This window comes from Nicotiana attenuata, unplaced genomic scaffold, assembly GCF_001879085.1.
Source record: "Nicotiana attenuata strain UT unplaced genomic scaffold, NIATTr2, whole genome shotgun sequence".
Classification (NCBI taxonomy): domain Eukaryota; kingdom Viridiplantae; phylum Streptophyta; class Magnoliopsida; order Solanales; family Solanaceae; genus Nicotiana; species Nicotiana attenuata.
The window spans coordinates 922,310-935,972 of record NW_017670311.1 but is presented as its reverse complement, the minus strand read 5'-3'; the positions used below and the strand labels follow the sequence as shown (position 1 = coordinate 935,972).

Genomic DNA, 13,663 nt, shown 5'->3' with positions numbered 1-13,663 from the left:
GAAGTCAGTTAAATATTTTAAAGCTTGAACTCAGTAGATGTTAACAAACTAAAATTGAAAAGTCTCCAGAACAAAACAATTCACCTCATAAGCCCATATTATCAAGGATTTCTAACACATTTTGCAAGGGAATAGCTTTTACCAGCCTTGACTTCTTGATGACATTTGGATTTTCTAGGTTTTGATCCAAATCCTAATTTAAAAACTCAATGGGAACGAATGAGTTCACAACATACAGCTATTGCAAATAACTAAAATGAGAATATGCAAATCAACTGATGGCAATAATTGGCAAAAACCTACTTGAGTTCAGTTAACCTTGCTCTCAAAAAATAGCCGAGTTAATCGGATTACCAACCTTTTATACAAGCTTAACCATTGTTAAACTATAAATCCCAACTTAAGCTAACACCTTACATTACAATCATCCGATATTGTCTCCTCAGATGAGGCGTCGCTATTGATGACAATTAGCTCAACCCTTTTATTCGCCTCTGACATACAATGTTGCTTCCCCTCTCTCATAGGCACTGCTGGTAGATGAGCATGATCAGAACTGCCATTATTCAGCTCAGTTCTTGGTGAAGTGTACAGGTCGCTTAATATGTTCCTTGATTCACAATTTGCTTTGTTAGGTTCGGGAAAGGGTAGACCAACCCACGGAGGGAAAATCCATGAAGAATCTGGGGGAAATCCAGGAGGCCTCGGTGGGATAGCAACCACTTCTTTAAGCCAGTGAGGCAAATTACCCCCTTCAGACACTCTGTTCATAATATGAGAACTGAATGAACAGTCAACACCCGAACCTGCAAAGTTTTCGGATTGATTCAACCTAGCTCTTCCGCAATTTCCCCTATGACTGAGCGAGTCTAAGGTCCCTACGTTTGTTGTAGCCAGGTGAAGTAGTTTGGACGAAGTATTTTGAACATTTCCTAAATGGAAAGGTATTTGGCTCTGGATGTCCTCTGACTGAAAATATGCATGCCCAAGTGAAAGTCGAACATCATCCGTACCATGGAACAAAAGATCAGCTTTTCGTAACTGTCCCACAGAGGAAATGGATTTTCCATGGAAAAGTTTCGATTGTTCCTGCACCCATTGTTCCGCCAAATCCATTGGTGTCCTCCAGGAAAAGAAGTGCAGCCTTGGATCCCTCAACATTACTTCCCAGTTACCTCTTCCGTGCCTCCTCACACCAATCCAAAGTGAGTCTAGCTCCTCTTCTGACCACATTGTTGGAGACTCAAATATTTCTGCAAATCTCCTCCTATTTCTCTTCTGTGATCTTGCTCTATTAAGAATGTTATCCAGGATCATTTGATGCCGATGAAGCAATGACGCATCAAAAGGAAACTGAGGAACTCCTTGAATAATTTCCCTTGGTTGATTCCACATATCAGCCAGCTGTGACGAGCTTGAGCTTAAAGCTGGACCACCGACCATGGATTCAGTTGGCAGTGACAAACCAAGAAAATCTGAGGATTCCGCTACAGTAGTCCCACTACGCTTCTTGTCTTCTGACGAGGAAACTTTTCCTTCTTCTTTAGAATTCACAGGAGCACTCTCATTTTGCTGCGTGCTTGCTAATGGGAAAAAGTTGTAGGTTCCATCTTCCCGAAAAAGCTGAAAGCAAACAATTTAATGCATCTCAATCAAACATCAAAGACACTTCATTGGAAGTAGCACAGATTTACTGAAAACTGGTAGAGACTTTTAATGAGGAGCAGTTTCTATACAACTGCACTCTTATATCTACCTGCGGTAAATCATTTATTGAAGCAATGCCCTCACTACAATCAGCCGTTGCTTTTCCAGGTAAGCAACCAGCTTCAGGTACCTCTGCTTGAATTGGAGATATCTTTTCCGGTTTGTTGTCAAGTAATTCCAAACTTTTATCAGAAGGCACATTCTGTGAAAACGTAGAAACATTTTCATTCAAGGAGCAAGGAGGGTTCTGCTGAACTTCTGCCGTTGGAATAAGGTGTTCATCAGATGCCTGTTCTGACATACTATTGCAATCGATTTTGTCATCACTATCTGCACAAGGTAATTTAAAACAAAAGCATACTGAGATACAGAATTCATGACCGCAGACTCCTACAAAAACATATATCTTACATTCGAGGAGGACAAAACCAAATAAAAATACATACTGTCACAAGGAATGGACAGATCTAAAGCTCGGGAACCTCTGTCACTCGCAGCCTCTAAGGGAGACGATATTGGCACTTCTATTCCGGATAAAGCATCAAAAGAAGGGTCCTGAGTGGTATGAAATGATGAGTCCTTGACAGCATCTGAAGCAAAACTGTTGTCAAAACCAGAGAAACCTATTCCAGAATTTGGAAGAGCTTCTTTACCGATTGGTGAAGCTTCCTTGACTGAGATAGGCTGTTCATTAACATCTATCAATCTGTAAAAGCAAAATCCAGGAAATAAGAATGAACATTTCCAAACAAAAATCTTTCATTAAACCTGTCTCCTCGCTTCACCATAAGGCAGGAGTAGAAGATAGTTAAGCTTACATCTTCATCCGCGAAGCTGATCCAGCACAAGAACATTGATAATGGTCACCTCCGCTGGTTGTCTATAACAAAATAAGAGACTTGGTTAACATTGTAAATTACATGATTTTCCAATAGAAATAATCAACAAGTCCGTGTTTATCAGGTATTAGTAGGACAGCAAAGATGAACTGAGCAGCAAGCAGGTTCCGAAGGAGTTATCAGGCCTTCACATAGCTTAACATGTCAAAAGGAAAAACAATGTATCCAGTTTGAACAGGACGCAGAAAGTTTATTGTCATGCAAAGTGAAATTGTCTCTCAAAATACAGAACCTGTAGGCCAGATATTTGGAGGTGCAAAAAAGCAATTATGCCTACATAATCCTTCTGAAACTAATTTTACTTGAGCCTTGTCTGGACATAGAAACAGAATGTTTTGTTTTTGCACACAGTGGTTTTGTTTTCTTGTCCAAATATTCTTGCTTTTATGGTTCTGAAAATAGAAATAAACACAAAAAATTCTCGAAATTATCCAAAAGTCGTCTCCCAAAACCAAATCCAAACATTCATAGAAAGAAAACAAAAATAAATTAGACAATAAATAAAACAATATTAGCTTCAAATCTAAGCGCCTTCATATAAAATAAAATCCAGACACCAATTTAATACTCCATACTGCAAAAGTCAGCAGAGACTAGATAAAAGTTTTAGCTTTAATCCGCATGATCGTGGTTAAACATATGACTTCATTAACTAAAGAGCTAAGAACTCATACAAGAAATATAGAATATAAAGTTTGTAATATTCGAAGGAAAAATGGAAAGGGGAGTAGAAATATTTGTGTCATGTATTCAAAGTAAGAGTCTTGAGAAATACTATGACTATCCTACAAATGAATAATATATTCATAAGTTTTTTTCTGCCATTTTTGCTCTTTTAATTTAGGAATTCAAATCACTATAAAGCTGATTAGGAAAAATATGAATCATCAGCATTGATCTCCAAAAACTGGTAAAATAGGTTTCAGATGGTTTTTGAATTACTCTCAATAAGGTTAATATGGCTCCCTCTCAAAATAATTTAAAAGTCAACTGACAAGTTTCCTTCATTCCTAGCAATAAATATCTTGTCCTGGGATAAGGATTAACCTTCGGATGCTTAAAATCTGCTGAACGATCCATAGAGCAGCTCTTAGCAACTGATTCTTCAGAGCCATGAGGAGCAACAGGACACGCAGTATTAACTGATAAACAAGCAACATCTTCAACTTTAAGCTCGAACTTTGCATCTGCTTGACCTGCATCCTTGTCCCGCTTGGCTCTCCGCTGAAAAGTAATCAGAGCGGAGGCCAACTTGCTTTTTCTTACTGCATTTACAGAGAGGCTCTGAGAGATGTCTTTTACTGTGTCAGCTTCTTCCAGACTCAGTTTTCCCAAGTCAGGGGTATCACGGTACTGAAAATTGCATCTCTTCTCGACACCAGAATTTGGAGTGACCAAATCCTGTTCTTTAGAAGTATTCAATCCTGTCAACGGGGAAAGTGAAAACTTCTGGGTGCGTTTACTATCACATTCACAACCTGACGTAATGCAAGAACATAATCTCTTTTCTGAACTCCTCGGTTCTCCTTCAGAGATAGGCCCTCTGGAATCCTTTGAAAAGTGAGCTTCTTCAGAATTATCCTGCAAAGATAACAGCAATGAAGCAACTTAGGAAGTTAACAACTAAGACACCTTTAACATCCGGAATCATAATCATGTAGACGCAAGAAGAAAATTCTTTCAATAGAAACCACAATGCCACCAAAAGCCACATTAAAGCTCAAAATCCATCCCTCGTGCTCAGTTCGACTGACTAACAGTATTTATTGGATCTTTCGTGATCTTGATGAAGATCCTAACAACGAGACAGTATTTATTCACCAATAGTGCTGAGCAGGAAATTGTCAGAGATGTGACATATAAACTAGCATATCTGCTGTTGAGAAAAGCTACGAGTTACCAGATGGACAGGTAGCCAGGTGATTATAATTGGAGCAGAGAGGTTTAGATGCCCAGAAGTCTTGTTCCAGCCATCACTCAGTTGGAATAGAAGCCACTGGAATCTGTGATACAACTCACAATTCCATCATGAAGTATGATGTTGATATCAGAAAGGATCCTTATGGAAAAATTGTTCTTAGTGGTGGAACCAAGTTGTTTCCTGGTATTGCTGATCGTACAAGCAAAGAAATAACTGCCCTTGCTCCGCAGCATGAAGATCAAGGTGGTGACACCTCATGAAAGGAAGTATAGTGTCTGGATTAGAGGATCAACCTTAGCTTCTCACAACATCTTCCAACCAATGGAAGATGATGTCCCTTCCATTGTTCATTAGAAATGCTTTTAAGTAAAGTTTGGAAGCTGGAAGATTCGGATATTGAGGAAAATGTTAGGAACGCATGGAGAAGGATCTCTGCTTGTGTAAATTGCTGGACATAGTAAGAAATTGGATGCCATGAAGAAAATCTGGTATCACACTCTACAACCCTATACTTTTTTTTGTGAGTATCCGGACCAGTACGCGTACCTCGACTATTCCATCAAGTACTTGCTACCTCCCAATAGCACACTTATCGGGTAACTCTGGCCACCAGGAATTAGACAGATGGGAAGAATCAACTACTCCTCTGTCCCAATTTGTGTGGCATACTTTCCTTTCTAGTTTGTACCAAAAAGAACATCATCTTTTCATATTTAGAAATAATTTAACTTTATACTTCTCATGTTAACCTTGATGGGATGAATTATAACCACATAAATGTTTATGGCTTATTTTATTCACAAATTTTTCTTTCTTAGACTCCGTACCTACTCAAACATTGTCACATAAAATGGGACAGAGGGAGTAACTTTTTTTGCCTTAGCTAGGATTTGAACCTCTAATGGCTATCCTCCTAGTTCATTGACCACTAGGCCACCCTTGGGTGCTCCCTACACTACCTTTTTCTACTTACTGAATCCCAAGGCTAATAGAGAGAAAATGACCCAAATCATGTTTGAAACTTTCAATCTACCTACCTTGCACGTTATTCAGCCAGTGCTGTCTCTTTATGCCAGCAGTGACACATCAGGTATTGTTCTTCATTCGAGTGATGGTATGAAACACACAGCACCAATTACAAGAAAGGGTAGCTCAAGTGGAAAGCCCCCTTTGGAGGTTCGAGTCACCTTGTTACCATGTCAATATATATATATATATATATATATATATATATATATATATATATATATATAGTGCCAATTTATGAAGGTTATGCCCTTCCCATGCAATCTACTGAATCTTGTTGATCGTGATCTTCCTGATTATTTGATCATCCTGACGAAGAGAGGGTATCCATTCACTACTAGTGTTGAGCAGGAAATTGTATGCAATGTGAAAGAGAAGCTAGCATATGTTGGTCTTGATTTTGAGCAAGAGTCGGAGACTATAAAGAGTAGCTCTGCATTGAGAAAAGCTACGAGCTACCAGATGCTCAGGTGATCAAAATTGAAGCAGGAAGTCTTGTTCCAGCCATCACTCGATGGAATAGAAGTTGCTGAAAACCGTGAAACAACTTACAATTCCATCACGAAGTGTCATGTCATCAGAAGGAATTTTTTGGCAACATTGTTTGCTTGGAAAGAATCCAGTCCTAATTATTAACTATTTTATGCTTGGAAATGTGCATAGGGATTCATGATGCTCATCAAACTTGAAGAGCTTTAAAGGGATTATGGTGGTCCAGTTATGCTACAACTGGGCAGCAGGGAAGGGAAAGAAAGAAGAACGAACAGATGAAGTTGATGCAGCAGGATTGGCAGAGGTACAAGTGAGAGTAAGGAAGGAGGTTTGAGGAGGAGCAATTCAAAAACCGAAGGAATTTCCTCCAGCCAGGCTGACATGAGAAGAAAGAGCTAAATGACTAATCAACATGGATCTCGCACTATCAACAAAGGCCCAGGAAAAAAATTATGAATCCTATCAACAAGCTTTTGTTTATGAATTGTTCTCCCTTTAGATTAACAAGGCTGTCTCCTGTCCACAGATCTGTTCATGATGGAACAAAGAATTCTCACAAGAGCTTTGCAAGTTAAATACTAGAAGTTCAAGAAATAAAGGGGATGACTGGATCTTCAGCACTAATTAGATAATAGGACAAAAGAGGGAGAAGATTGTATTCACCCTATTCAAAAAAGTTCAAGTAACATAAGTTCATGACGGCCTGTATGATGCTAGTAGCATATTTCATTGGATACAAACTCAAAAAGTGATTGCTTATTACGCACAATAGAGATCAATTTGCACGCTCCTCAACTATTCATCAGCAACCTGTCCAACCCACAAGCACAAGATTGCCAAAGAATCCTGCTCACCAATATTGGAGCAAATCAGCCCACACAAGTATTTTATCCAGGATATGAACCTGGACCAGCAACTTGTCACTCCCATACTTCAACCACTACTCCATCCCCTTTGGGACCATGTATAATATAGCAATAACCTTTAGAACTAGGAAAAACTGAGTCTTTTTGACAAAAATTAAAAATCAAATTTTATTTATAAATATTCTGCAAGAGTCTATGCTGTCACACTTTTCAGACTAACTTCTAAGCTTACACCTTGTCATATGGAGTTCTTTTTTTACTTTTGTTTCCGTGGGTTTGAGTTAAGCTTGTACCCACCCCTACCATGTCTATCACGTCAGCACAAGCAGATATATTTTAGTATGAAATCTTGAATTTACCCTCATATACTCCTCATCCTAGTTGTCAGATGTAATAACAAGTAAAAGATTTCCATAAAGCAGAAAGGTGAGAGGGAGAGAGAGAAATTGGATGGTGTAGATTTTGAGAAGAAGAAAAGGCTTTTTGTATTTATGTATATTTCTTACATCCCTAAGCAAATGTAGTTATACACTAGGTCCTATGACTATGTTAGGAAGGGAAATAAATTACAATCAATACGAATAAAATCAAATCTCAATCAGAATCAGATCTTTCTCAATCATAATCAAATCTTTCCTAATAATTAAGCTAATCAACAAATCCCCTCAAATTGGTGCAAAGATGCCGCACATGCCCAACTTGCAAACGAGTATATGAAAAGTCAGTTTGTTGAGACCCTTCGTAAACACATCAGCTTAGCTGCTTTTCTAATGACACATGAAACAAGCTCAAGACACCACTCATAAGTTTTTTCTTTGATGAAGTGTCGATCAATTTCGACATGCTTTGTTTGGTCATGATATACCGGATTATGAGCTATATTGATGGCAGCCTTGTTGTCACAATATAAGGAAAGTTTTCGCTTTCATGACAGTCTCAATTCCTCTAGTAATTTTTAGTAACCAAAGAAGTTCATACACACCCTGGGCCATAGCTCTATATTATGCTTCCGCACTTGATCTAGCAACTACAGTTTGTTTCTTGCTTTTCCAAGTAACCAAATTCCCTCCTACGAGTGTATAGTAACCGAATGTAGATCTTTTATCATCAAAAGATCCAGCCCAATCTGCATTTGTATAGGCTTCTACCTGAAGGTGATCACGTTTGGAGAAAAGCAGAACTTTGCCTGGAGCAGACTTCAGATACCGCAAAAGGTGAAAGACAACTTGCATATGAGGATCTCGGGGATCATGCATGAACTGGCTCACCAAGCTGACTGAATAGGCTATGTCAGGTCTTGTATGAGAGAGAAATGAGTTTTCCAGCTAACCTCTGATATCTCAACTTATCAACTGGCTCTCCAACTCATGTTTGTAACTTGTGATTACTTTCAATGGGCGATTCTACCAGTTTGCAACCTGTAATACCAATTTCTTTTAAGAGGTCCAAATATACTTCCTTTGAGAAATAAAGATTCCTCTTTTTAATCTAGCAACCTCAATTCCCTATAAGTACTGCAATTTTCCTAGATACTTGATCTCAAATTCATGTGCCAACAACTTCTTCAAACGGGCCATCTCCTCTTTGTCATCTCCTGTTATCGCTATGTCATCAACATATACTATAAGAAGAGTGAGTTCACCCATTTGATGTCTTATGAAGAGGGTGTGATCAACATTGCTTTGTTGGTAACCGAAGGAGATGATTGATTTGTTGAATTTTTCAAACCAAGCTCTGGGGATTGCTTCGGTCCGTACAAGGCTTTTTTTCGATCTGTATACCTTTTCTTGACTTTGTGCAGTATCAAAACCAGGAGGAATTTCCATACACACATCTTCTTCTAAGTCCCCGTGAAGAAATGCATTCTTCACATCAAACTAATGCAAGTCCTAATCAAAATTAGTTGCACAAGACAAAAGAATTCTAATAGTGTTCATCTTAGCAACAGGGGCAAATGTCTACGGATAATCCTCTCCATAAGTCTGAGTGGATCCCTTAGCCACCAATCTTGCTTTGAATCTTTCAATCGACCCATCAACTTTGTGCTTCACAGTGAAGACCTATTTGCAGCCAACCAACTCTTATCGGGTGGTGAAGTGACAAGTTCTCAAGTCTCATTTTTTGACAAGGCCTTCATTTCTTCAATCATAGCTTACTTCTATTTAGGATCTGCAAAAGCTTCTCTACAAATCCGGGGAATAGACAGAAGAAATAGACAAGGCAAAGGCTCTATAGATGGGAGACAAATAATTATAGGAGACAAAATTAGATAAATGGTGCTTGGTGGTGCAAGATGTGATTCCTTTTCTGTGAGCAATAAGCATATCTAACTCATTAGGAAATGTAGATTACTTACAAGTAGAAGAAGGTTCAGCTTCGGTAGATTGCATGATAGCTTCTTCTGCTTTATTTCTCCTCGAGTAAGTTTTCAAATCAACCCTATCCAAACACCCAATAGTCTTCGCCTGAATTCTTTCTCCAATTTCACTTTTCCTTGTTGCAATGTCATCAAGAGGTCCAGTAATGGAACTAGGTAGAATCACCTCTTCCTCCTTATTGCTCTCCCCCTAAAGAGGTGATGAGATAATACTGAAATAGGACTCAGATTCTTGAAAAGTAACATCCATGCTTACAAAAGATCTCCTAGAAGGAGTATGATAACATTTGTAACCTTCCTGTGTCGAAGAATACCCGATGAAGGCTTGACCAGAGTAATCATTTTCCCTGTTTAAAGATCCTAAAATATACAAGGATCGGGAAAGCACTCGATTTTACTGTTCAGAGCTTTGGTGATGGCACTAACAGATAAAAGATTGACGAGGAACTCAAGGACATGGAGTACGGATGATAGTTTAATATTAGGAGTATAAACGACAGAACATGTTCTAGAGATAAGCGTTAAAGAACCATTGGCTATTTTGACATTATCCCTTTTGAGACACGGGTAATAGTTGTGAATTGCCTTTAGAAGAGCCTGTTATGTGTCTATTTGCACCAAAATCAACAATCCAAAAATTAAGGTGAGCAACAAAGGCGGTACCAGATTGCACATAATTGGGTGTGGCGACATTAGCGGAGTCAAGTTTGACTAGGAGGCGACACAGAAGCTGAATTTCATCCGAAGTCAAGATTTCTCGAGAAATCGTTTCCTTGAATGTCTCCATATTTTCCACCCATCAAAAGAAAATCTGAAGTAAATTGCTCAAAAATAATCTGCCTCGACAGAAACCAAATTTGTCTCGACGGAACCTTAACTCCGGTGAACGGAAAAAACAAAACTTGTAGGGATAGGCTAGGATTGTTTCAGCGACCCTAATAGAAAGGAAATTCCAAAACAACTGACCAGAAGGAGTTTGTGCTGCGGATAGCCATCAAGAGAGAGAAAACTCGACCTCTTTGATAAAAACGGAACCCTAGTGTTGCAAGGGAGATAACTCACCTCAAAAAGGCAGCAATGGTTCTGATACCATGTAGATTTTGAGAAGAAGAAAAGGCTTCTTGTATTTCTGTATATTTCTCACATCCCTAAGCAAATGTATTTATACACTAGGTACTATGACTATTTTAGGAAGGGAAATAAATTATAATCAATCAGAATAAAATCAAATCTTAGTCTGAATCAAATCTTTCCCAATCAGAATCAAATATTTTCCTAATAATTAAGCCAATCAACAGATGGCTATTTGAGTTGTCAAATAAGCTACACCCTCTATTCCAATTTATGTGAACCTGTTTGACTGGGCACGGAGTTTAAGAAAAATGAAGACTTTTAGCTAGCGTTTGGCCATAGATTTCTAAATTTATTTTGAAAAATCTGATTTGGTTAGAGTTTGGTTTAAAGATGAAAATGTGTTTGGACATAAGTTTTCAAATCATATTTCACTTTTTTTTTGGAAAAACATGAAACATGACTTGTACCCACAAGTTCAAAAAATAGTACCTTTATCAATAACATTCAGTATATTCTCGCAAACAATAATCCTGAACCTAAATAAATTTGGTATAAAATTATCATTTTTATAATGAACTACATAATACACTATCAGGTGACCGGGAAGACAAAGCAGCATTGTTACAAAAAATAAATGGTGGGCTCTTTTATAAAATACAAAAGTTTGGGGCAATTTTTAAAAAATGTAATAGTGATTTGGGATTTGGATTTTGGGAATTTGCCAAAATGTAGATAAAATTTATGGCCAAACATGTATTTGCCAAAAAAAACCCAAATATATTTTGGCAAAATCTATGACTAAACGGGTCCTTAGAATTTGTGGTCCTAAACAAGTCAAAAAGAGGTCCAGAGTATTTGTGTGGTTATAAATGCTTCTCATTAAGGATAGAGTTGGAAGTTTAAGCTAAATTGTTTCCAAATTTAGAAAGGGGTCATTCTTTTTGGAACGGACCAAAAAGGAAATAGGTTCACATAAACTGTAACAGAGGAAGTATCACATTTGACAGGCCAAAAACAAGGACATTACAGAATGGCAGCTAAGAATCATATAGTTTACAATTTGTAAATGTACTTCTGAAAGCAAGAGACACAAGTGTTGGCTCATGCACCACACTACACATCTGTGTTTATTGATTACCAAGAATCACTAGTAAGTCAGAAACTAGGAGAGGGTCCAAATGTAGATTAAGTTTTGATTCAGAATCGTTGCCACGGTTTCATTTATAAATGTGACAACATAACTTAGAACATGAGCATCCAAAGAAAATCAAGCCACAACAAAGACCTCATACAACAACTACTACAACTACACCTCAATCACAAGCACAACAAAGGGGGCTAGGCCCAAATGGAAAGTACTGCATACCAAATATATCACCTCAAAGTCTTTGTTTTCATCCTTAATGCTATGGTTCTCATACTTCTCCTCTTCCTTCAGCAAAGGGGCTAGGCCATTTGATTTTTGACATCCAGAAGGTGTATTAGGAATCCCATTTTCCCGATAAAGATCGGAACTTGGTTGCCTCTTTCGCTTGTAAGTCAAGAACACTTTTTTCCGAATCATTAAGCTTTGTGAAGGTTATACAGAAAGGTACGGAAATTTCAGCAACAAACTTAAAACAACGCGAATTGCAAAGTCGTCGACTTGAAGCTAAAGCCACACGAGATATATGCTGCAAAACCATAAAAAAGAAACTACATCAAAATGACATCACACGTGCTCAACATTGTTTGAAACACTTTACACCTCATAGCATGGACGCGTTATTGAATTTTAACTATGTCCTCTCCTTACAATTTAGGCAAACAACAAGGGAGGAAAAATATAAGCAACGTTTACGATGTGTTTGGTATGATCTCTAGAAAATGTTTTCGAAGAAACTTTGTCTCACTATCCAACACTCTAAATTTAGAAACTATTTCAAATGGACTACCGGAAAAAAACATAAACTAAGAAAGACGTTTTATTTTTCAAGGAAAATATTTTTTGGTGTTTCGTTGCTAGAAAATTAATTATTTTCCATATTCATACCAAACACAGCTTACTCTTCAACCTACAAAGCATACAATTAACCATATATTCAGGGCTAATATATGCAACATTATCTTTTCCAATTCAACACAATGGTTACAGGCCTGAATAAGCAGGAGCAAAACAGAACATATCAAGCAACAACATTCATTATACTCAGCAGAATCCGATGCCTAGGCAATTCGAGAGCGGACATAGTGGATTAGTTAGTAATGCCACATCTTTAAACAAGCTTATCTGTTACTAGTAGCATTTATTATCTCCTCCAAAACCTTAAAATATAACACACACGCGCGCGCGCGCGCGCGCACACAAAAAAAAAAAAGGCAAAATCAGCTTAGGTCCAACATACCAACTGAAAAGACCAAGAAATTTCAAGTACCCAACATGCAAGTAGTCCCAGATTCTTCTCAAAAGAATGAATTAAACAAACAAAAAAACAGAAGGAGTTAGGTACTTCCAACCAAGGGAGCAGACTATTGAAAAGACAAACTTATGAATAAAAATGGAATTTTGCCTCTTAAATACAAAAATAAGAGGGGGGAAATTCAAAGGATAATGAGTACTCTACACTGCATATACACAGAAAGCATTCTTTCAAATAGAAGAGAAAAGAAAAAGTTGAAGAAAGAATTATGGGGAGAAAGAAGTTAGGAGTACCGGAAACGGAGATAATCGACGGCGACGAACTTTCCGACAAAATATAGCTCGGTTTGACAGTGGAGCCAGTTTAGCTTGTACTAAGCTGTTTCTCTAGAGTACTGTGCGAAGATTAAAGGGAAGGAGAGAGAGTGTATGTATGTGTACTCTCTTTTTGGACTCTTTCAGCAGTCAGCTTTTTGTTTCACACTTATCTTATTCTTCAAAATCTTCACTAAATTTTTATTCTTCAATTAAATATAAGACAAATTTTATCACCTACTATATGTATTTTTATCTTTTTTCGAATGATGGCGTAATATTTTTGTTTCTGTTAGAGAATTTAAAATTTGAGATCTCGTAATTTTTTTTATTTTATTAATCATTAGATTACAGCCTTAGAAGCTAACATATATCTTTTATATATGTAATTATCAGTAAGAATAATTATATATACTTGTCTTAATTTATGTGGTGGTGTTTAAATTTCAAGAGTCAAACGAATTAATTTTGGCCATGAATTTAGATAAAGAATCTTTAAATTTTTTGAATAAAATTTATATGTTTGAAAATAATTTAAAAGGTATTATTAGTCACAATAATTAACAATTTAAAATATTTAAAAGATAT

The 13,663-nt window shown here is 37.3% G+C and overlaps 1 protein-coding gene across 3 annotated transcripts; it reads right to left on the bottom strand.

The window, feature by feature from the left end:
- Window positions 1–222: 222 nt before the first annotated feature.
- On the bottom strand, window positions 223–13,222 carry LOC109237638. 3 transcript variants are annotated; one of them, XM_019403964.1, is made up of 8 exons: window positions 13,055–13,222; window positions 11,729–12,035; window positions 3,654–4,187; window positions 2,526–2,587; window positions 2,361–2,413; window positions 2,154–2,297; window positions 1,757–2,037; window positions 223–1,623 (listed from the first exon to the last, which is right to left on the bottom strand). In XM_019403964.1, the coding sequence occupies exons 2-8, from the start codon at window positions 11,924–11,926 to the stop codon at window positions 406–408; spliced, it is 2,490 nt and encodes an 829-aa protein (XP_019259509.1). In that variant the 5' UTR covers window positions 11,927–12,035; window positions 13,055–13,222; the 3' UTR covers window positions 223–405. The 3 variants fall into 3 exon arrangements, with proteins under 3 accessions (XP_019259509.1, XP_019259507.1, XP_019259508.1); XM_019403962.1 differs by having other exon boundaries at window positions 2,154–2,413; XM_019403963.1 differs by having other exon boundaries at window positions 2,154–2,413; window positions 11,741–12,035.
- Between the last annotated feature and the right edge of the window lie 441 nt (window positions 13,223–13,663).

Bases quoted from the DNA above. Each gene is read 5' to 3' on its own strand.
- LOC109237638 (XM_019403962.1), bottom strand. From the start codon at position 11,926: ATGATTCGGAAAAAAGTGTTCTTGACTTACAAGCGAAAGAGGCAACCA. The intron at 2,414-2,525 runs GTAAGCTTAACT...TTGCTTTTACAG, and splicing joins TCAGCTTCGCGGATGAAGAT to ATTGATAGATGTTAATGAAC. The intron at 1,624-1,756 runs GTAGATATAAGA...GTTTGCTTTCAG, and splicing joins CAATAAATGATTTACCGCAG to CTTTTTCGGGAAGATGGAAC.